This window comes from Drosophila ficusphila, unplaced genomic scaffold (genome assembly GCF_018152265.1).
Source record: "Drosophila ficusphila isolate 14025-0441.05 unplaced genomic scaffold, ASM1815226v1 contig_127, whole genome shotgun sequence".
NCBI lineage: Eukaryota > Metazoa > Arthropoda > Insecta > Diptera > Drosophilidae > Drosophila > Drosophila ficusphila.
In genome coordinates, this window is record NW_025064016.1 from 385,963 (window position 1) to 407,095 (window position 21,133).

The 21,133-nt window shown below is 45.3% G+C and overlaps 9 protein-coding genes across 9 annotated transcripts; 5 read left to right on the plus strand and 4 right to left on the minus strand.

Annotated features, from left to right (window-relative positions):
• Positions 1-1,824: 1,824 nt before the first annotated feature.
• On the minus strand, positions 1,825-4,580 carry LOC108092713 (ribosomal RNA processing protein 1 homolog). The gene has a single exon (XM_017192439.2). It carries the CDS (start codon positions 4,472-4,474, stop codon positions 2,396-2,398), a length of 2,079 nt encoding a protein of 692 aa, XP_017047928.1. The 5' UTR covers positions 4,475-4,580; the 3' UTR covers positions 1,825-2,395.
• A 383-nt stretch (positions 4,581-4,963) lies between these two features.
• On the plus strand, positions 4,964-5,930 carry LOC108092714 (glutaredoxin 3). Its single transcript, XM_017192440.2, has 3 exons — positions 4,964-5,264; positions 5,321-5,583; positions 5,652-5,930. Exons 1-3 carry the CDS (start codon positions 5,055-5,057, stop codon positions 5,827-5,829), a joined length of 651 nt encoding a protein of 216 aa, XP_017047929.1. The 5' UTR covers positions 4,964-5,054; the 3' UTR covers positions 5,830-5,930.
• A 225-nt stretch (positions 5,931-6,155) lies between these two features.
• On the plus strand, positions 6,156-7,540 carry LOC108092727 (immunoglobulin-binding protein 1). Its single transcript, XM_017192456.2, has 2 exons — positions 6,156-6,369; positions 6,427-7,540. Exons 1-2 carry the CDS (start codon positions 6,247-6,249, stop codon positions 7,444-7,446), a joined length of 1,143 nt encoding a protein of 380 aa, XP_017047945.1. The 5' UTR covers positions 6,156-6,246; the 3' UTR covers positions 7,447-7,540.
• Positions 7,541-7,772: 232 nt separating this feature from the next.
• LOC108092730 (DET1- and DDB1-associated protein 1) lies at positions 7,773-8,678 on the plus strand. Its single transcript, XM_017192458.1, has 2 exons — positions 7,773-7,897; positions 7,957-8,678. Exon 2 carries the CDS (start codon positions 7,973-7,975, stop codon positions 8,300-8,302), a length of 330 nt encoding a protein of 109 aa, XP_017047947.1. The 5' UTR covers positions 7,773-7,897; positions 7,957-7,972; the 3' UTR covers positions 8,303-8,678.
• A 197-nt stretch (positions 8,679-8,875) lies between these two features.
• LOC108092729 (NADH dehydrogenase [ubiquinone] 1 beta subcomplex subunit 9) lies at positions 8,876-9,596 on the minus strand. Its single transcript, XM_017192457.2, has 3 exons — positions 9,408-9,596; positions 9,192-9,331; positions 8,876-9,137 (listed from the first exon to the last, which is right to left on the minus strand). Exons 1-3 carry the CDS (start codon positions 9,503-9,505, stop codon positions 8,941-8,943), a joined length of 435 nt encoding a protein of 144 aa, XP_017047946.1. The 5' UTR covers positions 9,506-9,596; the 3' UTR covers positions 8,876-8,940.
• Positions 9,597-9,832: 236 nt separating this feature from the next.
• Positions 9,833-12,198, minus strand: LOC108092751 (transcription factor TFIIIB component B''). Its single transcript, XM_017192481.2, has 2 exons — positions 10,722-12,198; positions 9,833-10,655 (listed from the first exon to the last, which is right to left on the minus strand). The coding sequence occupies exons 1-2, from the start codon at positions 12,051-12,053 to the stop codon at positions 9,906-9,908; spliced, it is 2,082 nt and encodes a 693-aa protein (XP_017047970.2). The 5' UTR covers positions 12,054-12,198; the 3' UTR covers positions 9,833-9,905.
• A 124-nt stretch (positions 12,199-12,322) lies between these two features.
• Positions 12,323-14,440, plus strand: LOC108092710 (stAR-related lipid transfer protein 7, mitochondrial). The gene is made up of 3 exons (XM_017192432.2): positions 12,323-12,590; positions 12,649-13,401; positions 13,462-14,440. Exons 2-3 carry the CDS (start codon positions 12,757-12,759, stop codon positions 14,089-14,091), a joined length of 1,275 nt encoding a protein of 424 aa, XP_017047921.1. The 5' UTR covers positions 12,323-12,590; positions 12,649-12,756; the 3' UTR covers positions 14,092-14,440.
• A 207-nt stretch (positions 14,441-14,647) lies between these two features.
• LOC108092709 (protein disulfide-isomerase A5) lies at positions 14,648-16,820 on the minus strand. The gene is made up of 3 exons (XM_017192430.2): positions 15,996-16,820; positions 15,323-15,934; positions 14,648-15,263 (listed from the first exon to the last, which is right to left on the minus strand). Exons 1-3 carry the CDS (start codon positions 16,651-16,653, stop codon positions 15,001-15,003), a joined length of 1,533 nt encoding a protein of 510 aa, XP_017047919.1. The 5' UTR covers positions 16,654-16,820; the 3' UTR covers positions 14,648-15,000.
• Positions 16,821-17,384: 564 nt separating this feature from the next.
• Positions 17,385-20,889, plus strand: LOC108092676 (coatomer subunit beta'). The gene is made up of 4 exons (XM_017192359.2): positions 17,385-17,856; positions 17,974-18,593; positions 18,656-19,238; positions 19,498-20,889. Exons 1-4 carry the CDS (start codon positions 17,502-17,504, stop codon positions 20,682-20,684), a joined length of 2,745 nt encoding a protein of 914 aa, XP_017047848.1. The 5' UTR covers positions 17,385-17,501; the 3' UTR covers positions 20,685-20,889.
• Positions 20,890-21,133: the final 244 nt, after the last annotated feature.

Sequence of the window (21,133 nt, forward strand, 5' to 3'; positions counted from 1 at the left end):
GATGCACTCAGAAAAAGAAATAAAAACAAGGTTTAAACCTATTTACTTCGATAAATAGTATAATTTAAAAAATCTTTTTTTTTATATATAATGAAATACAATGTAATGTAATGTTTCAAATTTTGTAAATATGTATAATAAATATACATATATATATCTAACAAATTATTGAATTTAAAACACGGTTAAAATTTGTATACTTTTATGTTTAAGCTTTCAATGCTAGATCTTCCCATCGAGTGTTCGGGAACGTGACTCCCAGGAAAGGGTAACCGTTCTATGCCCAATTACGCAGATGTATCTGGCACTCTGCTCAGTCTGCCGACACTCGCAAGTATCCGTATCTATTACCGAGCATTCGAACAGGGCATTCAAGGGGCGCAATGCGAAGAAGGTTGCCGTGTGGATCAGCTGTGCGCTGCCTTCAAGTTTTGCGTCATATCTTAATGCACAATCGTCGCCTAAGTGCACGTAAATTGAATAAAATTTCGACAAGTTTAATACACAAGACATGCACACCGCACTCCGAAAGGAAAATGAGGTGGCGACGGGGCAGGTGGTGGGGCTTTTCCGGGGGGAAAATACTTAGTTTAGTTTCCCTGCCGTTCGATAGACACACAGCAACAACTCAACACTCAAGTGGAGTGCTGTGTGTGTACTTGGACATACATATTTGTTGCACCGACTTGTGTTTGGCTGGGATTTACGCAACTTAAACAGATTGTTGTCAACAGGAATTGTGAGGGATGAGACGGCATCGAGTGCCCTGAAGTGGAGGACCTGGAGGACACCGGGAGGACAAAACATGCGTCAAATGTGTAGAAAGTTAACGTGTCCGTTGGTCCTGTGCCAGTTCGTTCGTCCTGTGCGAAACTTAATTTGTTCAATCGTGTCGCAACACTTCTGAACAGATGTTATCCTTGAGGAAATGAATTCCGTTATTGTTGCAGGCCATCATCCACTTTAAACAGATTTATGAGCGTGTCACACCCCCCTCCACCCATCCGCAATCCACCATCCACCATCCACCATCCACCATCAATTCGCTTTTGCGGTGGCAAATATTCAATTATTATGAGAATTTATCATTCGACCAATTGTGTTGGACGGATCGGAAGTTCATTTTGCATGGTTGGGAACAAAACAGTTTGTATATGCGTCATGCATCCGGAAGACTATCTTTGATGCATACAAGCCGCATAATGTCATAATCAAAGGATGTTTTTGCAATAAATATTATGTAAATCGTGTAAATGCCGCTTAAAATACATACAATATTACACAAATTATATTTATAAATAATATTAATCAGAACAATGATTATTGATGGTTCAATTCACAATTAAATATACACATTTTATGGGATAGGGTTTGTTTTTTATTAGTAAAATATCGTTAAATGTCACTCATTTTAACATTTTAGCACTTCTCTGCAAGCCTTTTAACTCGTTTTGAGCCAAACATAAAAGGATTTTATCCATGCAATTGGAGCACTTTCATTGAGTGAGTAAATTATTCTCTTACCTGCAATTGCAATAAAAATAATTCTCTTAAGTGCAACTGGTTCAACTCAACTGCGGGAGGAGTGAAATGTTACAGACGGCAAACTGTAAACTCAAGACTCAAACTCAGCAACGAGTGAGCCAAAAGGAAAACATTGAGCGAACTTAACAGAATTAAAGAAGCTCAACAGATGTTAGTAACGTATGCTCAATTCCAATGTTAAGAATTTTTGTTTTTTGAACCTATTTCCCAAAGACCAAGTTACAAATATTTTAGCTTGTTTACGTTTTTGTGACAGAGTTAGAAAAATATACACGGGTGTTGTATTTCATATTACATATACTACGTTTGCTTTTATTTCAATATCAACTCAAAGGATAGCTTGAACATAAAATGGCCTACAAGCAATAGTACATTAAGTCGTAATTGTAACTACTAACTGTTTAAGGGGTTACATTTATAACATGTCTTTTGCTGGTCTTATTGGAGTGGAAATTAATAAATCTTACAATTGATAAGTCGAAGCAGTATAAAATTGTATATTGACAACTTCAACTACTCCAGAAAGTTGATACCTTTAAAGCGTTGTCCATCAAATGTAGCATTTTAAACTAAACAATCGGCTCTTAAACACTTTAAAACAGCAAATTATCTCATGGAAGCTTTAGTGTATTTCTATTATTTATAGACCTATTTTAAAACCAGCATAAGACATGTGTATGGTGAATGTGCTATCTTAATCTCCGAGGCCACGCGGTCCCTCTTCGCCAGACATCAGTGTAAACAGGAGGGTCCGATTGTAGTTTGCCTGGGGTTTGACCATTAGAGCACCAAGTCCACCCTACTGTTCAGGAGCCGTTCCCAATCCCTCTCCCAGCCACCGGAGGCAACGTCACAGGGTGTCGTTAAAGAGCCGCTTAGCCCCCTTGAAGTTAGGATGAATCGGTCCCGGTAGCACATGCGGCTTGAGAGCACTCTTGCCGGGCAGCCGAGTCGCATCGTAGGGCAACTGGGGCGACAGTTTCAGCTGGCGGTAGTAGTCACTCTTCGGATAGAAGCAGTTGCTCTTGGTCATGATCCGAACGCGCTTGGCACTGCCCGTCTGTGGTGTGGCAAACTGCAGACGCGCTGGTTGCTTGGGCGTTGATTTCTGCAGCTTGCTGTTCGCTTGCTTCAGCTGTACTTTGCGCGAAGGAACGAAGATTTCCTGTTCTCCGGGTTTCAGGGGTTCCTCCCAACCATTTGCTGGTTGCGGTGTGTCCGTCTTGGCTTTGTCATCACCAGCAGTCTCCGGTTCGGGAGTGGACTGTATCTTGGCCTGCTCCTCCTGCTTGGTCGCAGGCTGCTCATCTTTCTGGGGCTCGGACTGCACATCATTGGCCTGCTCTTCGTTTTTTGCCTTTGACTTCTCTTCCTTTTGCACTTTGGATTGATCCTTTTTGGGCTTGAGAAGCCCTTCCTTCTTGGCCTTCAACTGCTTATCCTTTTTCGGCTTGGGCGTGTCTTCCTTTTTTGCCTTTTTTGCCTTAGGCTTGGCCGTCTTTTCCTCTTTATCCTCCGCTGTTGAGTCTGCCTCTTTCACCTCCTCCACAACCCAGGCGTTGTTTATGCTGGAACGCACCTTTGCATTGTGTTTAACCTTCTTCTGCAGCTCAGGGGGCAGAGCCTTGCCAATGATCTCGTCGTAGTTGTGCTCGTCCACCTCCTCAAAATTGATGGACTGCAGTAGACGTTTGCGCTTGGTTTTGTTAAGCTTCTTGAGTTTCCTTCCAGTGCCGAAGACCTCGTCTTCCATCTCATCAATGGCGGCCACCTTCTGTTCCACCATCTCGGACAGTTTTTGACCTTCCACCTTTGGCATAGTGCGCACGCCAAGCGGAAACTCTCCGTTCTTGTAGGTCTCAAAAATTTGGATAAGCTTTCGCAACCCCTTGCGCCGCTTACTGTTGAATTCGTTGGTGCGCAGTTGTGTCTGCAGCTCGTCCAGGACGCAGTCGGCGTTGAGCGGGAGCTCTGGCATGTGCACATCCACATTGCCCGCACGGGGGTCCAGGGATGTGGCCCGCGGCTGCTCCTCGTCGGCGTTTCCCTCGTCATCTTCCTCGTCAAAGCCGGAATCCAGTTTCTCAATGTCATCGATGGAGGCGGTGGGGAAGCCCATCAGCTTCCAGGCATTGTACTTTTCGCTGTACTCGCGTCCCAAATCGCTTTGATAAAGCAGATGATACAGCACCCTGGTGCGGCACTGGGCCACCAGCTTGGCGTCGCGCTGCGTGGCCATGTAGGTGACGAACGGACGCAAGAACAAGTTGACCTGGGCGGCGCTGATCTCGCCATCGGCCGCCTTGGCCAACTCCTCGAAGAAGATATCCAAATAGTGCATAGTCATGCCGCGACTCTTTGGCTGCTCCGACAGCACAGACTGCTGCATGCTGGTGTTAAACGCAGCGATTAGGTCCGCCGACCACTGCTGCTGTTTTAAAAGGCGCAGGATATATCGCACCATGCGGCGAGTGAGCATCAGGAATTTGTCCATGCGCCACTGATCGATTCCAAAGAACTCCTGGCACATAATGCGCATGAATGCACTGAAGTAGGCCAAGCTGCAGGCCGTATTTCCATCGAAGCTGTCGATCATCTGGGCCAGCTGCTCGGCGAGTTCCTCCTGCACGAGGGGCTTATCCGACATCCACATGTTGTAGTACAACCCCTTCCAGATGCGCAGAAAGTCATCCTCGGTGAAAGGAAAGGAGCTGCTGGCCCTCAGCTTGAACCACTTGCGCAGCTTACGGATCTGGCGGTTTCGCTGGACCACATCGTTGCAGGCCAAGGCACGGACAATTGTTACCTCTTGGGCGACCACCATCACGTCCTTGCCCACCTTCGGCTGAGAGGCCTCCTCCTCCGAATCTTCGGCGTCGATAGCCGCCACCTCGGCGCTGCGCTTCACGGGCTTTTTGCGCGTCACCATGCTCCGGCTAATTCAACTTTTATTCGCGAAAAATAAGTGAGCTGTGTATATTGAATGCGGCCGCACGTGTTGCCGTTAAAGGTGGAACAAGGAGTGGAGTGCTATCGATAAATGACAACTAAAATGTGGAAGCGTTCAAGCCAAATAACGGACTGCAAATTTGGTTTTCTTTTTTAACTTGTTATTTGGTTTAGAAACCATTGTTTCTCTGAGACTTTATAAACTTTCGGAAAAAATTTATTGCATTGAATAAACTTTAGAGTATCACGTTTATTTATGAATGTATAGAAATCTAGCTTTTATTTGATATATGTTTACAAAAATAATAAATTCCAGGCGAAACCTGTGTATTCCATTTGCACAAAATTTCAATATTTTATTGTGTCACAATCAAAATCTACCTATTACATTTAAATATAGCTAAATTTTAATTTTTGCAGATTGTCACCACGATACAATTGTTGGTCACTGGCCAACACTTAACAAAGGTCGCTTGGCAACACTCTTCCCCAGCTGATAATTCGGCCTGCATTTTATAAATTTTGCAACCTAGAAAATTTAATTAAAAATCAAAGAAAATATGCCCGTGGTAAACGTTACGGCCGCTGAGGAGTACCAAAAGTACATTAATGCCGACAAGACAACCGTAGCGCTATTTGCCGCCGACTGGGCGGAGCAGTGTGGTCAAGTGAAAGACGCACTGGAGGAGCTATCCAAGATTACTGGCGAGAAACTCCAGTTCATTAGCCTAAATGCCGAACAATTCCCTGAGATTTCCATGAAGCATCAGGTAATTTTTAAAGTTTATAGCTAAAGAATGCATTAACTTATATATTATTTCATCAGATTGAAGCCGTGCCCACAGTAATCTTCTTTGTGAAAGGATCCGCTGTGGATCGCGTGGATGGCGTAGATATTGCCGCAATTAGTAGCAAATCCAAGAAGTTGGCAGAAAGCGCTAGCAGTGCTGCGGCAACGGGACAAACGCTGGAGGACCGTCTAAAGGCTCTCATTAATACAGCACCGCTCATGATCTTTATGAAGGGCGACCGAAATGGACCACGCTGCGGATTTTCCAAGCAGCTCATCGCCATTGTAAATGACACCAAGTTCGTACTCACATACCTATTACGTTTCTTATTTCTTATTTTATATCAAATAATTTATCTGTAAACAGCTTGCCCTACGAGACTTTTGACATCCTGAGCGACGAGGAAGTTCGACAGGGGCTGAAGACATACTCCGACTGGCCCACCTACCCGCAGGTGTACGTCAAGGGCGAACTTATAGGTGGACTGGACATAATCAAGGAACTGCTGGCCAACAATGAACTTGAGACCACGCTCAAGGGCTAATTCCACCAGACTGCGACCTATTCATCAGACACCTCAAATCAGGATCAAATTTTTTGCTAAGTCCTTTGACACTTTTGTAGTTTAATAAAGGATTTTAGCTACTTGTTCGTGAATTTTATTACAAATTTTGGCAAAAAGGTTGACTAAAAACTTAAAAAATAGTGGACCTTCATATTTATTTCATGGCTCAAAAAACAAATATGCTAATAAAATATTTAAACTTGTTTTCCTATCCTTGCCGTAAATATTAAGAAAGGCTAGGCTAAGAAGTGGTGGGCAAAAAACTTGCATGATTTTTTCCTGTATTTTACAACACTGAACCTTTTGTCTTAACAGCTGGCGGCTTGCATTTTATTTTCGCAACATTAATATTTTTAAAAATACATATTAAAACCCGACGTGAAACAATATTTACAAATGGCTGAGAGCAATACAGCTGGCGGCGAGGATAAGAAGTTGTCAGACATCTTTTTGACCGGCTGGAACATATTGGATGAGTTAGAAGTAACCGATTTGCCTTTCAATGGAAGTGAATTTCAGGTGAGTAATTAGCATCCCAACTAAAAGCATCTACAAATATAACACCTTACCATATAGAACAAAGTAAAGACGGCAATGGGTCTTCTCGAGCAGGCCACTGTTATTGTAAACCAAGTTAGCATGTTTAGTGCCAATGAGATGATCGACGAAGTATCTACAGAATCGCTGCCCTTCATGCTGCTCCCTTATTTTCTGGGCAAGCTTACCACCAAGATCAACAGTCCTAACAGCACACAGTCCTTGGAACTGGGCGAGATTTACTTTAAGGATCATTTGCAGCGCTGCCAGGAGTATGAACTGTGCCCTGCACCCAAATCACAGGTGGTTTCGGCGGACAACCAGGCTGAAAAGAGCGAGAAGCGGGAGCTAATAGAGGCAGCCTTCAATAGAAACGACAAAATCGCCCAGTACCGCAGGATGAAGGAAATCGACGCCTATATCGCCAAGATGCGCGAGGCAATCAAGAACAAAACGGCCGACGACGAAGACAAACGGGAGTTCTTTCTGAAGTATTTGGACAAGAGCATCATAGACTCCAAGCAGGAGCTGGAGTCACTGGGCACGATGAAGCAGCTGGCCCAGATGCGTCTGGCCCAACTAGCTGACGGAAAAGTTTACAACGAAGTAAATGAATTTAATCCATCGAATGAGCATCAACCTGCATCTTCCACCTCCCGTGGTCATGGTCACAGTCACGGACCAGGACGCAATCACCATCATCATCAGCAGTCCGCCAAGCCGAAGCCCCTGCAGCCATTTATTATCACACGCAATGCCACACAGAAGGCGGTGTTTGGTTTGGGCTATCCAAGTTTGCCCATTATGACCGTGGATGAGTTCTACCAGCAGCGCGTCGACGAAGGCATCTTCCCCGACGAGGAGAAGGTGGCCAAGATGAACCAAGCACAGGCAATTGCCGCTACCCGAGATCCCAACGAGCAGGAAGACGAGGAGAAGGCCGCTGAGGAACTCCAGGCAGAGCAGGACGATCCGGAGTATATCGACCGCATGAGACGCATGGATGAGTATAAGGATGTCGTGCGTCGCGGGGACGGAAACCGTCATAACCGAAGCTAGGCAAAACACTCATATATATTACATACTTTTCTAAAAAGAATAAAATGGATAATTTACAAAATTGGTTTAAAGCCAATGTATTCTGCAAGCAAAACTCGTATCGAAGGTATTTTCTTATCTCAATATTTATTTTAGGAAAAATATTTAATGATATTAAAACAGATACGATTTGGGACGGTTTACATTGTAGTTAAGTTAAATATTTAATCCGGCTCTGTTGAGTGTTATTTGCGATGAATTTTGAAATTCATTGAGTATGAATTTTTCAATCTTTGAAATCCGTCTTCCCTCTGATTTAGTGTTAGTAAACGTTTGAACTAATCGCACATTTTACAACACTCTTTGTCACATTCCACCACCAACAACAACAAAATATCCAACCTGAGGGCACACAAATATTGTTAAAATAAAGACGCATAAAAGGGCGTATAACTATAAAGATCGAGTAAAGGTAATAGAGAGTTTATTAGGTGTGATATGGTGTTGAAGTACATTTTCTGAACTCGGCAGCAAACTCTGCAATAGAATGTCCGTGAAAGACTTTATCAAGGGGCTGCCCATTCACGATTCGAGCAACTTTACACACTTGAGTAATGAGCATGGGATTCGAACATCGCAGAAGAGGGCCTCCGTTTATCTGCCCACTGAGGACGAGGCCTCCGAGCAGCTGATCGTGATGGACAAGCGCTGTGTTCTGCTGCGCTATCTCACCCAGCAATGGGACAAGAAGACTCTTCAGCGAAAACGTGAGCACGGAGGAGAATCTGGAAACGGCAACGGAAATAGTTCAACTCCAAACGGCAACGGCACTAACAGCAAAAAGCGCCCACGCTTGGACCCCAACGAACTGAATTAAGGCAGGACCTAATGGAAAACCACACAAAAAACCTCTCCCAACACTCATAATCGTCCCCGACCTTCGCCATCACGAGCCACCATTCATTTTCATAAATATGTTAAAATAAAACTATACTAAGTACAAAGGAGTTGCAGTCGAATTTTCTTAAGTCAAAGTCGCATTATAAATTTGCGTTAAAAAAAAACACTTGTTCTTTGTTAAAAAAATTCTAGACTTTAGAGCCTTTCTTGTAATTTAAATTGTAACCAAATTAACTTAGTTCGATTATCAGATTTTGTGTTTTTTTACGGCGATATTTTGTAATGAGGTGAATATTATTAACACTTTGTACTTGAATAGGTCAATAAACGTCTCGATTTTTTTAAATTTCGAATTCGACCATTACTTTTATATTCAGCAAAGGAAAAACTATCAAATGCAAATCTTTTCTTGGTAGTTTTCCACCTAGGCCAATAAAATTACCCTCTTAATATAGTTGCAGTAAGGAAATCTGTAACACAATATTGCAAATTTGTTTCGAATAAAGAAAGTACGACTAATTCCTTACAAAAAGAATATATAAACACATTATGAACTCCAATAGATTTACTTTTAAAGACAAAGATTGGATTTGATTTGACTATGGTATTCTAAGATTAGTGGTGACCCAAGTCCTGGGGATCCGGCTTGCCATACTGCTTCTCCCACCAAGTGACATACTCCTTCTTGCGCTGTTCTCGCTTGGCAAAGTACTCAGGGTACTGGGCCTTCTCCAGGGGGTGCCAGTAGTCCAGCATCCAATCCGGCGGGATAACCTCTCGTTCGAAGGCGCAACCACCTACACTATTGGCAACTATAGAATAACACATTATTAGTGCAAGCATACTGTGAAGTTCAATTTGTTTACAGTTCCGGGGCTGAAAATGCTTCGTCTCGAATAGCTCCTTTTTTCCGCAGGCCAGGAGTCGGATGCCTTCGCCCAAATCCTTGTTGCAGTTTTCGTCGAAGCGGGCACGCAGCTGCACAGCGCGGTAGCGGTAGTCATTGCTGGCGGAGATTGAAACAACCAAGATGCAGTTGCTCATTATATAATCTGGGGGTATTCTTTGCCAGATGCACTCACCGTCGGTCGTACCAGGCCTCCAGGTTGCGCAGTGCCTGCTTGTACAAGGTGCAAACCTGGCGCTTATGCGAGGTAATCGCACAGGGGACTTGGGCCATCGTTTCTTCCGCCTTATTGGTTAAATTCTAATAATTTACTTCAATCTCGGCAACAAACAGCTGTCAAAAGTTAAGTGTTAAAAAGCACTCTAAAATTAAAGTGCTGAACAACGCATGAAAGATGACAAATATGGCAACTCTTGTAGCAACTGTGCTTATATACCCGTTACTCAATTAAACAATTAGCTTAACAATTTTGAGTCTCAACGTCCATACAGACAGCAGGGCTAACAAGCGTTGAAAATCAGTTCGTCTTATTGACTGTAGTCATTCTTTCCCCTACTTTATACACAAACACGCATACTAACCCTTCGTAAATTATTTAAATGCATATTTCGAAATGCTTTAATAAATAATAATTTTTAACAACTATTGTTAACGTAGCTATGTATATAAAATGTTAGTCCTCTAACTGCATAACATTCATTATGCATTGAACAATATGGTCTGGTATATTTAGAGGCGTTTCGCACATATCGCCCGTCTCCTTGTCCAGCATGTAGATTTCGTTGAGTACCCGATCTTCGTGCTCTGGATCCAAGGACGAAACGAGGGCCAACGATCCCTCTGCCAGTTCGGCGAGGATTTGTTCGATATCTGGCTCGGTAGTTGACGGTGGAATGGGGTCATCCGGCGTAATAACTTCATGACTCTGATCTTCGAAAAAGTTAACTAAATATGTATCCGAAGGTCGATTGAGTGCCTCAGTTCCGGAATCGACATCGCTTACATAGGTTAGGGTGCCGTCATCCATATTGATGATAGTCTTATCACGAGTCTTGCTTACATCTACTTCATATTCTACTGGTTCATCCATCAGAAGACCGTTCAGTTCAGCTTGTAGTTCTCCCCCCGTTGGTAGGTGGCCTCCCGTTTGTTCGGTTTTGATCGCATCCTCTTGCTTAATTGGAGCCAAATCCGCCGGTCCCTCTCCTGGCACTAAAGCCGAACATTTGGGTGACCGCCGCTTAGCCTTTGGCTTTCGTTTAGCCGAAACATTTCCGTCGTTCTCATCCGTCTCCAATTCCTTGCGTCTTTTGGCCCAAGCCTGCTTGCCCAGCTTTTTGTTTGTCACGTTCTCGTTTTCATACACAACATCGCCATCGCTTAGAGCTCGTGATGCCTTACTTTGAAGCTGTGCCCGTGCACGCTAAAATTATATGTAACACATTAAATATTTCAAAATTCATATTTTAAATAATCTTTTCAAACCAACCTTTTTCGGATTCGCGGGATTGGCGCGTGCAATTTCTTTCCACTGGCGATCGTTCTCTTCCCGTTCGCGATCTTCTTCCTCCAGTTGGTCCTTTAGCTCCTGAATGTTGAATGCCTTCGGATAGAGAAGTGCCTTGTTGATCAGCTGTCCATTGGTCCGCTCCTCCTTTTTGTACTTAAGTTTTAGATCCCGACGTGAACGATTGGGAAACATTTGACACATAAGGGAAAAGTCCGTTCCGATGATCTGCAGGCTACGATAGAAGCGAACTGTCTCATCGGACGTCCAGTAGGGCGTTCGCTTGTGCCGTTTATAAAATCCATTGTCACCCGTGGTCTCATCCATCAAGATAAGGGATGAGTTTGCCAGCACTTTGCGGGCCTCCACCTCGGCTGTGGTTTCAATCTCGAGGGTTTTCTCGTCAATGATCATCTCACCGTTTGCGTCTAGCTTTAGCTGCGGCACCAGCATGGTGGATGTGGGCTCACCCTTGGCCTCCAGCAGCTGATCCTTAGATGGTTTGGCATCCTCCCCGTTTGACTCGTCCTTGATGGTCGTCACCGACTGTTTGGGCACCATGGGATTGTTCTCTGGATTGTAGAAGATCATGTCCATCATCTTGAACGTGGACTTGTCGGGCACGCCCTTGTTGAACCGCGTCTCGAAGTCCCGCCGGGCATTCAGACGCTGTCCACCTTGGCTTTGTGACTTATCATCCTTTCGCTGCTTGCTGCCACCCTCGGAATAAGTGGAGCAGGTGGACTCGGTGCGGATGCGTCCCATTCCCGGACTCATGACCGGCGGTAAGTATTTGTAGGGTGACTGAGGCATAGGGGAAGCTACCATCTGCTGGGGAGTTCCCGTCGAGGAGCCACTAAGGTACCTCTCTCGCCGCGTGGGCGTGGCCGGAGATTGATAGTCGCCCTCAAAGTCCCCAGCCATTGGGGAACCGACGAAACTGTTGCGCCGTTGCCCAAAAACTGGAGTGGGCCGAACGCGTTGGCGGGCTTGAGCCTTACTTGGCGACATAGGAAACCCACTAGCGGTCTTTTGTAGGTCCATCTGAATGACATTGTCCTCAATGTCTGAGTGAAAGACCTCATCGCTCTGTGCCACTGAGCTGGTGGGCATTTTGAAGGCGATTGCATCAGCTTCGAGTTCGGACTCCGCGGGGGTCGATGCAGCGGTGGGCGGGGTTTCAACCACTGCAGCCGCCACTGCCTCCTCCTCCTGCGGTTCCACCTTCGGCGCTGGCAGTTCCTCCTTGCGCGGTTTTCGTTTGATGAGCGACAGATTGGCCGGAGCCTTGATGCGCTGTCGCCGCATAGACATCCTGCCTGGATTCAATTAGGGTTCTTCTTGGATCAGAGACAGTTTCACACATTAAACCGAGTTGAAAATTTGCGCAACAAAAACAATGCGGCACCACGAGTTTCTTAAGGGTAGTGTTGGCTAGCGTCGAACGGCAAGGACAGTGGGCTGAAGCTCTTGAATACGGAAGAAAATGGTTCGTTTGTTGTACATCTTATAAAGTTTTTAAGCGATATATAGAAAGATTTCATTGATTTTTCACTCTGGCAGTAAAATAAATTAAAAGCAGTACTTATGTGGTTTTGATTAAAGTTTTGTTTTTGAAAAACGAATAATTAATAATTACTGATCGCAGCTGTCAGGTCTCAGCGGACGTCTGTCGTTTTTCAACACTGTTGCCTGTAACGACAGAACAGCAATAACAACAACAACAACAGCGGAACAACTTGAGCGCGCACCAATAACACAAAGCAGCAGACAAATTGCAGGTTGCACGTTTTTTTTCCTATCGGTCAAAACATGATAAGCCCGACCAGAACATAACCCAGCTCTCGTGCAGTAAGCTTCCGTCAAACCAATCGATTGTGTCCCGGCTAAAAGTACTAAATTCCCTAAGTTTCGAAGCGACAAATGTGCCATTTGTGCGAACGCACAGTAATAGCGAAGGAGCATTAACAAGTTATGCAAGCGGGCAGCCGCCGTCAGCCAAATTGAATTAGCCGGCATGCTGCTCAATCGATTTGTGCTAGCCATCAAGAACCAGTCCCGCGAAACGCTGCGCGCCTGGACCTACCAATGCGAGTCGATATTTGCCCAGCGGTCCCGTCGCATCCAGCAGCTCTTGAGTTTCTACCAGTCAGTCTATGGAACTCAGGGATTGAAGCAACTATGGAGAGCCTATTACCGTAGGGAGCTGCAGCCACCGCTCCGGGGTATGGTGATGAGTGCGGTGGGCCTCGTGGGGCTGAACATTAAACGGTTGGGCAGCGATGGCTTTGACTGGAACAAGGAGCGACTGGCTTTATCCAATTTTGATCTGTGCCGCCGGGATGTTGAGTTTATCAATGCCCTGCCTCACAATCAACTCTGCGAGCGCTGCCAGTCCAAAAAGATGAAGTACTGCTACTGTCTGCTGGGCAATCAACGCTGCAGGAAAGGCCAATCTAATCCCTCGACCAGCAAGGAGGAGGCTGAGGCCGAGTCCAGCATCAGCAACTGCCGGACACCACTTGGTCTGGATACGCGCAATGCTCCAGCGGGAACAGTACACATTCAGACCCAGGACGACCACAAGTGGGAGCCCTATTTCAGCAAGAACGAGTTCAGCATTTGGCGGCGTGAGGAGCGATCCTCCTTGTATTCCTACAAGGTGATAGTTGAATCCGTAAAATTGTGTAATCTATATTAAGCTTCTAAATATGTACACTAGGTTTATGCCCGTTTCGACGACATCACAGCCGACGATTTCCTTCACGTTCAAACCGATCTGGACTACCGCCGGCAATGGGATAACACAGCCTTGAGACTGGAGCTCATCAGCGAGGATCCCGTGCCGGGCAGCAACTCGCATCTGATTTATTGGGAAATGCAGTGGCCGCGACTGTTTGCCAATCGTGACTATGTTTATTGCCGTCGTTACATCAAGGACGACAACAAAAAGCTGATCTTTATCTGCAACCGCGGGGCCACGCACAACACCTATCCGGCGTTGTCTGGGAAAGTACGCGTAACCGACTACTGGAGCCTGATGGTCATAAAGCCCTTCCGCAGCTTCCACGAGCCGGGGCTGCACTTTGTGCTCACATACTATGATGATCCTGGTGTACCCATACCGCAGAATATCAAGTCCTGGGTGACCCAAAAGCAGATGCCCGAGTTCCTTACCAAGATGTACGTGGCCACCAAGAATTATGCCTGTTCGCGAGCCATCAAGATGAAAGACATGTTTCACGGTTTCGCCCTTATAAACGATGATTATACGGCCAACGAGCAGCGCGGCAGCTGGCTAGGAAGTTTGAGCCGGCGTAAGGGCAACAGTAAACCGGAGGCAGAACGCTAGGTATCCTCTCTAATATCCTCCCGCTCACATCAGACCTTCCTGCCCCACAGAGCCACTAATCAAAGAAACCACACACATAGTTTCTTCATCAGTTCACCCCTACCTTCCACTGGGAAATCAATTCAGGCGAGACTACACGAAGCCACAGAACCCCAGAGCAAGTGTGCAATAACTTTTGGTTTTTTTCGCTCATAGAATGTGTGCCACATTGATGAGGAGCTTTAAATATAAATATATTTATACATTAGCTACTTAGCTAAACCAAAATATATTAAGTTTAGAAATTGGTTTAAACGCAAATAGAAATTATTGAAATTATTTGTACAATAAAGAAACATACATGGAGAAAGTCTGAAGTCTGTAATAACGCAATATCTTGCCTAACTATTGAAACTCAAGGAATATTTCTTAATCTTGCATAACACCTATATAAATTCAATCATCTAGATTATGTTTTTTCATTATGAATAAATATGTTATTTTGCTTTATTACTTGTGCTTATCAAATCATGCTGGCTGGCCCGCATTATCTTTTATACCATTAAAATTCCTCACCTAAGCTTGTTGCTATTATTATCATGGGCCAATTTTTTTTATTCTGCTGTATTTGCAGGGGACTAAAGTAATCTACATTGTTTTTGTGATGTTATTTAAATTGAATATTCACTTTTTTTTTGTAATACAGGCATCTGTGTAAGAGCATTGGTAAACGAAATTATTCTATAATTTGTAACATAGTTTATTAGTAAGACATCCACTTTGAAAATGCACATATATTCTATTTAATATTCGATAGTCTAGACGACTTTTAAGGCTGATTGTTAACGAAACGAATACGGTTAGAGCTAATACATAGGTGAGATTGGAAAGTAGTGAGAGAGAATCATAGTTACACTTGGCAACAGCGTATCACAGCTCTGTGCGGTCCGCTGAGCTCGGCGGGTTGTTCATATAGGCAATGAAATCCTTGCTGGTGCGTCCCCCGTTGTAGTCCAGCTTGGTTTTGAGGTAAGAAAAATACAGGATAGTGGGATATCCGCGAACATTGTACTTCGCGCAAAGAGCCGCGAGCTTCGTACAATCGATAGCCACAAACGCGACGCGAGGATCATCCTGCAAAGCATTGGCAGCCGCTGTAAATTCCGGTTTAGTGTGCTTACAGTGTCCACACCCTTTAAAAGGTAATTGGTTTTTAATTAACTCGATCTTTAAAGATTAATTTTAAACTTACAAGGAGCGTAAAACATGACAAGTGCGTGCTTCTTTCTTTTAAGCGTTGAACTGAATGTTTCATCATTTAAGAAGAGCACCTCCTTGCTATCTTCCTCTTCCTCCCAGCTCTTCTCCGGCGGAGGTGGAGGTGGCGGTTCCTTGGGATCTCGCATAAATTCCACTATTTTCGATGCCTCGCGCACATTCACCTCAAACTTGAAGACGCCGTTTGAGAAGAATTTGACGGTTGGATAGCCCTTGACTTTGAATTTTTCGGCTATTGACGGCTCCTTTGTGGCATCTAGTGCAGCTAAAAGGCCGGGAATCTTTTTCTGCTTCATCTCCAAGGCGGCCTTCTCATATTCCGGCTTCATACGCTTGCAGTGTCCACACCATGGCGCATAAAACATGACCAAGGCGGCCTTCTCGTCCTTCAAAGCCGGTTCAAAGCCCTGCGTAGTAAGATGGACAATCTCCGAATTGGTGTCTGCCGACCAATCGGGTTCTTTTGGCTTTGGGGTGGGCTTGGCATTGGGATTGAGCATGAAGGATACCAGAGCGTCCTTATTGTTCTCTCCCTCGTAAGTTAAGCGCAGCTTTCCGTTTTCAAAGTATATCAAGGTGGGAAATCCTGAGAATGCGAGGTGGCTAGAAATAAGTTTACTTGAATAATTATATTTTTATTGCCTTACCCGTTATGTTGAACATTTTGCGTATGGGAGCGTTCTCTATCCGCTCTACATTCATCGCGGCAAGGATATATCCACCTTTAGTTTTTAACTCAGTGGCCGCCTTGCTGTAATCAGGCTTCATTTTCTTGCAGAAACCGCACCAGGTTACGTGAAACATGACTAGCATGGGTCGAATGTCCTTGCGCAGGTGCTTTGTAAAAGTGGCGGCGTCGCTGAAGTGCAGGACATCTTCGCCGGCTGGATCCTCCTCCCAGGGAAGATCCCCTGAAGGGTCACGCATAAAAGTAACCATGGAGGCGACAGTAAGCTGCCGGTCATAGTCCTTGTGGAAATCGCCATCCTTGTAGTGCTTAATGGCATAGGGATCAGGTGAAACTTTCAGCTTCTTGCACAGCTTTTTACGATCCGGTTGACCGCAATCCAATAGCAACATCGTTCCAGTTCCTCGTACCGCCTCCGCAGCTTCGCGAAACACCTTTAATTCGGCCACGGCGGCCTTGGCATTAGCAACATATAGCGTCAGAACATTATTCTTGGTTCGTAGCAACTTCTTGAAGTCCTTGTATTCCACTATGTCCTCCTGAACCGCGGAAGTTTTCGTTTTAGCGGCAACAAGTGCCACCAGCAGAAGCAAAACAAACTGACCCGTGATCCACATCGAAACGCTGAAACTTTACACTTATATTTAACGGAATGATTTGTTTGTAACTATAGTATTCAGTGTGCTTCGAGTAATTGCATGTTTTATACAGCTTTAACTCGGCATTTAAAATTTTTCTTTAAAACCGCAGCTAGAAGACGTGGACTTGTTAAAGAACCTATCGATAGCTGGCTTGGTAGGGATGGTAATTGGAGCATCCATTAAAGTGCCGGCTATGGGAAAGTCTCCTGTCCCATCTCCAGACAGTGAAGTAATTTTTTAAGTCTAGCTTTAAAAAAGCTTAAAATCAATCTCTTAAAATAGAGTTAAAAATAAGTTTACATTTTGTATACATTTAAGTATACATTTTTTTCCCCGATTTTGCTATAAATGTTTTACATTTTTTTAATGTTTTACATTATAAATGTAGTTACATTTAAAAATGTAAAAAAAAAAATTAGGAATCACGCTTTCCGATGCTTCTTATTAATGTTTGGATCCCGAAGTATGTAGATCTTAAAAAAAAATTTGTTTCCTTCCCCATTTTTAGCAAAAGCCGCTAAAGCACAAGTTTTCTTTATTCAATTGGGATACATTTTTTAAAGATTTTGGCCTCTTTTTGGGAAGCTATTTAACCGCCTAGCTAGGCTTTACTTGGGAAATAAAACACTTCACCTGCCGTTTTCGACTATCGATAGGTTGACAGCGCTTGTACGTGGCAGGCGACAACCCTAGGCCAACTCTGACACATTAACAGGAGAATAAGAAGAAGAGCAGCGGAGGCAGCAGCAAAAGAGTTTTTCTGGTCTTGCCGCAATTAAATTAGTGTTTTCGCAGACAGCCGTAGTTTGCCCAAACCGTGTAAGATGCCTCTTAAACTGGACATCAAGCGCCGGCTGACGTCGCGATCGGATCGGGTCAAGTGCGTTGATCTCCATCCGGCGGAGCCGTGGATGTTGTGCGCCCTGTACAATGGCCACGTACACATCATGAACTACGAGAATCAGCAGATGGTGAAGGATTTCGAGGTCTGCGATGTCCCAGTGCGCTCCGCTCGCTTCGTGGCACGCAAAAACTGGATCCTCACCGGCTCGGATGACATGCAGATCCGGGTATTTAACTACAACACGCTGGAGAAGGTGCACTCTTACGAGGCTCACTCGGACTATCTGCGATGCATTGCCGTGCATCCCACACAGCCGCTGGTGTTGACCAGCAGTGGTAAGTAAGATCGGACAGAATCCTGTCACCCAATCAGGGTCTGTTTACTTAACACGCCCGCTGGGAAGTATGCTTTGGTTTTGTATCTTACTCCTGTTTGGTTTTTCCTTCCAACAGACGACATGCTCATAAAGCTGTGGAACTGGGAAAAGATGTGGGCTTGCCAGCGCGTCTTCGAGGGCCACACCCACTACGTTATGCAGATCGTATTTAACCCCAAGGACAATAACACCTTCGCCTCCGCCTCCCTGGATCGCACGGTTAAGGTTTGGCAGTTGGGCTCAAACTTTGCTAACTTCACGCTGGAGGGTCACGAAAAGGGCGTCAACTGTGTGGACTATTACCATGGTGGCGATAAGCCCTATTTGATTTCCGGTGCGGACGATCGGCTGGTTAAAATCTGGGACTACCAGAACAAGACCTGTGTCCAAACCTTAGAGGGACATGCCCAAAACATCTCGGCCGTGTGTTTCCACCCGGAGTTGCCCATTGTGTTGACTGGTTCCGAGGATGGCACCGTGCGCATCTGGCATTCGGGCACTTATCGTCTAGAGACCTGTCTCAACTACGGATTCGAACGTGTTTGGACCATTTCCAGCATGCGGGGCACCAACAACGTGGCCCTGGGCTACGACGAAGGCTCCATCATTATTAAGGTGGGCCGCGAGGAGCCAGCAATGTCCATGGATGTGGTAGGAGGCAAGATCATTTGGGCTAAGCACTCGGAAATGCAGCAGGTTAGAAAAAATTATATTTCATTGCTTGTATCGATATACTCAATTCCCTTTTATTTGTAAAGGTGAATCTTAAGACAATTGCCGATGGCACAGAGATCAAGGATGGCGAACGCCTGCCTGTGGCCGTCAAGGATATGGGCGCCTGCGAAATCTACCCACAAACGATTGCCCACAATCCCAATGGTCGTTTCGTTGTGGTCTGCGGCGATGGGGAGTACATCATCTACACATCGATGGCGCTGAGAAACAAGGCCTTCGGCTCCGCCCAGGAGTTTGTGTGGGCCTTGGAAAGCAACGAGTATGCCATACGTGAAAACAACGGCACCGTTCGCCTGTTCCGCAACTTCAAGGAGCGCAAGAGCTTTACACCCGAATATGGAGCGGAGAGCATCTATGGCGGCTACTACTTTGGCGTGAAGACCTCCTCCGGCTTGGCCTTCTACGACTGGGAAACATTGCAGCTGGTGCGTCGCATAGAGGTGCAGCCGAAAAACGTTTTCTGGAACGAAAGCGGTAGCCTGGTTTGCCTGGCCACAGATGACTCCTACTTCGTTCTGGGAGTGGACACAGCTCAGGTTGCGAATGCCGTGGAGTCCAAGGAAGGTTTGGAGGATGACGGTGTGGAAAGTGCCTTCAATGTATTGGGTAAGTGGAAAAAATTAAACCTAAACGTAGATACCATCAACAAATTGGGGCAAGAACGTTATCAAATATCTTATCTTGAAAATGTGGCTCACGTTTTTTTTTTCCTGAAATAGATAAATTATTTTCATCTGATTTTCAATTCTTTCTATTGTGATAACTTTGAAGAGCATTAACATATTTATTTCATCATGAGCTCAACAAATTATTTTTTATAGAAAGTATATTTCATCAGAGATGTAACTTTATGTTATAATTTCAGGCGAGGTCTCGGAATCCGTGAAGACAGGCCTGTGGGTGGGCGACTGCTTCATTTACACCAACTCGGTCAACCGCATCAACTACTACGTGGGCGGTGAGATTGTGACAGTATCCCACTTGGATCGCACAATGTATCTGCTGGGCTACGTGCCCAAGGACAATCGCCTTTACTTGGGAGACAAGGAGCTAAACGTGATTAGCTTCTGCCTGCATCTGTCCGTTCTGGAGTACCAAACAGCGGTGATGCGCCGAGACTTTGAGCGAGCGGACATAGTGCTGCCTACCATTCCCAAGGAGCACCGCACCCGTGTGGCACATTTCCTGGAGAAACAAGGCTTCAAGTCGCAGGCCCTGCAAGTGTCCACCGATGCTGACCATAAGTTCGACTTGGCCCTCCAGATCGGGGAGTTGGACTTTGCTCTTAAGCTGGCCCGCGAATCGGAGAATTCTCAAAAATGGTCCCAGCTTGCCGATGTGGCGGCGCGCAAAAACAATATGGCTTTGGTGAAGGAGTGCATGCAAAAGGCAAACGATTTTAGCGGTCTTTTGCTGCTTTCAACCGCCTCCGGCGACGCCCAGATGCTCGAGGATGTTGGAAACGCCGGCTCCGCCCAGGGACGCCACAACATTGCCTTCATGGCAGCTTTCCTGCGGTCGGACGTCCAACGCTGCCTGGAGATTCTCATCGAGACAAACCGGCTGCCCGAAGCAGCTTTCTTTGCCCGCACTTACCTGCCCAGCCAGATGTCGAAGGTGGTGGAGCTGTGGCGCGAGGAGCTGGGTAAGGTGAACGAGAAGGCTGGCCAGTCGCTGGCCGATCCGGCTCAGTATACAAATCTCTTCCCGGGCTTGGGCGACGCGCTGCGCGTGGAGCAACATCTACAGGAGGAGCGGGCACGCAAGGCCCCGGCGCGTCTTGCGGGTCAATTGCCTCTAAATAGCGAGCGTAATCCCCTCCAGGAACTGCTTGCCGTCGAGCAAGGTGGTGCCGGTTCGCAATTGGAGGAAAAGGCAAAGCCGACTTTTGTTCCCGCTCAAGCTGTCGCCACCAGCAGCAAGGTGGCTGAGCCTTCTTCTGTCGCGGATGATGACGACGACCTGGACCTGGAGATCGATGGGATCACGCTGGATGATAATATCGACACGACAGATGTGAACCTGGATGACGACTTTTTAAGCGACGATTAGGGCGGGCCGAGATCGTAGCCAGATCTAGAATACCATTTAAAACTATCGTTTACTGCTACGGGAGTCACACATTTCGAGCCACAGAATTCCGCGCATACATTCACATTTGATTTGATTGAATGTTGTTTAAATATATATCTATTAATATTATGTACAACAATAATTGAGCAAAAAATGCAATAAATACTTATACAACAAATTCAAATCTGGCGGGCACTTTTTATAACACTTCGATTGCGCTGAATAACTTATCGATAGCCGGTAAAAGTCTAACGGCTAGATCATATAGCTGCACTGAAACAGAATAGTACAAGATTATTAATAATAAAATATTTTAAACATAAAGAAACAGGAGTATGCGTATAGGTATAGGTATAATATTGAAACACTTCAAATAAGTTTAAATATTTAAAAAAAATTGGAATTACGTAAAACGATTAAAATATCTA

Excerpts from the sequence above, each read along its gene's own strand:
- LOC108092710 (XM_017192432.2), top strand. The coding sequence starts at position 12,757 with ATGCTGCTCAATCGATTTGTGCTAGCCATCAAGAACCAGTCCCGCGAA. Across the intron at positions 13,402-13,461 it reads CCTCCTTGTATTCCTACAAG|GTTTATGCCCGTTTCGACGA; the intron begins GTGATAGTTGAA and ends TATGTACACTAG.
- LOC108092730 (XM_017192458.1), top strand. The coding sequence starts at position 7,973 with ATGTCCGTGAAAGACTTTATCAAGGGGCTGCCCATTCACGATTCGAGC.
- LOC108092729 (XM_017192457.2), bottom strand. The coding sequence starts at position 9,505 with ATGGCCCAAGTCCCCTGTGCGATTACCTCGCATAAGCGCCAGGTTTGC. Across the intron at positions 9,332-9,407 it reads GAGGCCTGGTACGACCGACG|CAATGACTACCGCTACCGCG; the intron begins GTGAGTGCATCT and ends AATCTCCGCCAG. Across the intron at positions 9,138-9,191 it reads GCATTTTCAGCCCCGGAACT|TTGCCAATAGTGTAGGTGGT; the intron begins GTAAACAAATTG and ends GTTATTCTATAG.
- LOC108092714 (XM_017192440.2), top strand. The coding sequence starts at position 5,055 with ATGCCCGTGGTAAACGTTACGGCCGCTGAGGAGTACCAAAAGTACATT. Across the intron at positions 5,265-5,320 it reads AGATTTCCATGAAGCATCAG|ATTGAAGCCGTGCCCACAGT; the intron begins GTAATTTTTAAA and ends TTATTTCATCAG. Across the intron at positions 5,584-5,651 it reads GCCATTGTAAATGACACCAA|CTTGCCCTACGAGACTTTTG; the intron begins GTTCGTACTCAC and ends ATCTGTAAACAG.
- LOC108092713 (XM_017192439.2), bottom strand. The coding sequence starts at position 4,474 with ATGGTGACGCGCAAAAAGCCCGTGAAGCGCAGCGCCGAGGTGGCGGCT.
- LOC108092751 (XM_017192481.2), bottom strand. The coding sequence starts at position 12,053 with ATGTCTATGCGGCGACAGCGCATCAAGGCTCCGGCCAATCTGTCGCTC. Across the intron at positions 10,656-10,721 it reads ATCCCGCGAATCCGAAAAAG|CGTGCACGGGCACAGCTTCA; the intron begins GTTGGTTTGAAA and ends ATATAATTTTAG.
- LOC108092727 (XM_017192456.2), top strand. The coding sequence starts at position 6,247 with ATGGCTGAGAGCAATACAGCTGGCGGCGAGGATAAGAAGTTGTCAGAC. Across the intron at positions 6,370-6,426 it reads TCAATGGAAGTGAATTTCAG|AACAAAGTAAAGACGGCAAT; the intron begins GTGAGTAATTAG and ends CTTACCATATAG.
- LOC108092709 (XM_017192430.2), bottom strand. The coding sequence starts at position 16,653 with ATGTGGATCACGGGTCAGTTTGTTTTGCTTCTGCTGGTGGCACTTGTT. Across the intron at positions 15,935-15,995 it reads CAAAATGTTCAACATAACGG|GATTTCCCACCTTGATATAC; the intron begins GTAAGGCAATAA and ends TCGCATTCTCAG. Across the intron at positions 15,264-15,322 it reads TGTCATGTTTTACGCTCCTT|GGTGTGGACACTGTAAGCAC; the intron begins GTAAGTTTAAAA and ends TACCTTTTAAAG.
- LOC108092676 (XM_017192359.2), top strand. The coding sequence starts at position 17,502 with ATGCCTCTTAAACTGGACATCAAGCGCCGGCTGACGTCGCGATCGGAT. Across the intron at positions 18,594-18,655 it reads AGCACTCGGAAATGCAGCAG|GTGAATCTTAAGACAATTGC; the intron begins GTTAGAAAAAAT and ends TTATTTGTAAAG. Across the intron at positions 19,239-19,497 it reads AAGTGCCTTCAATGTATTGG|GCGAGGTCTCGGAATCCGTG; the intron begins GTAAGTGGAAAA and ends TTATAATTTCAG.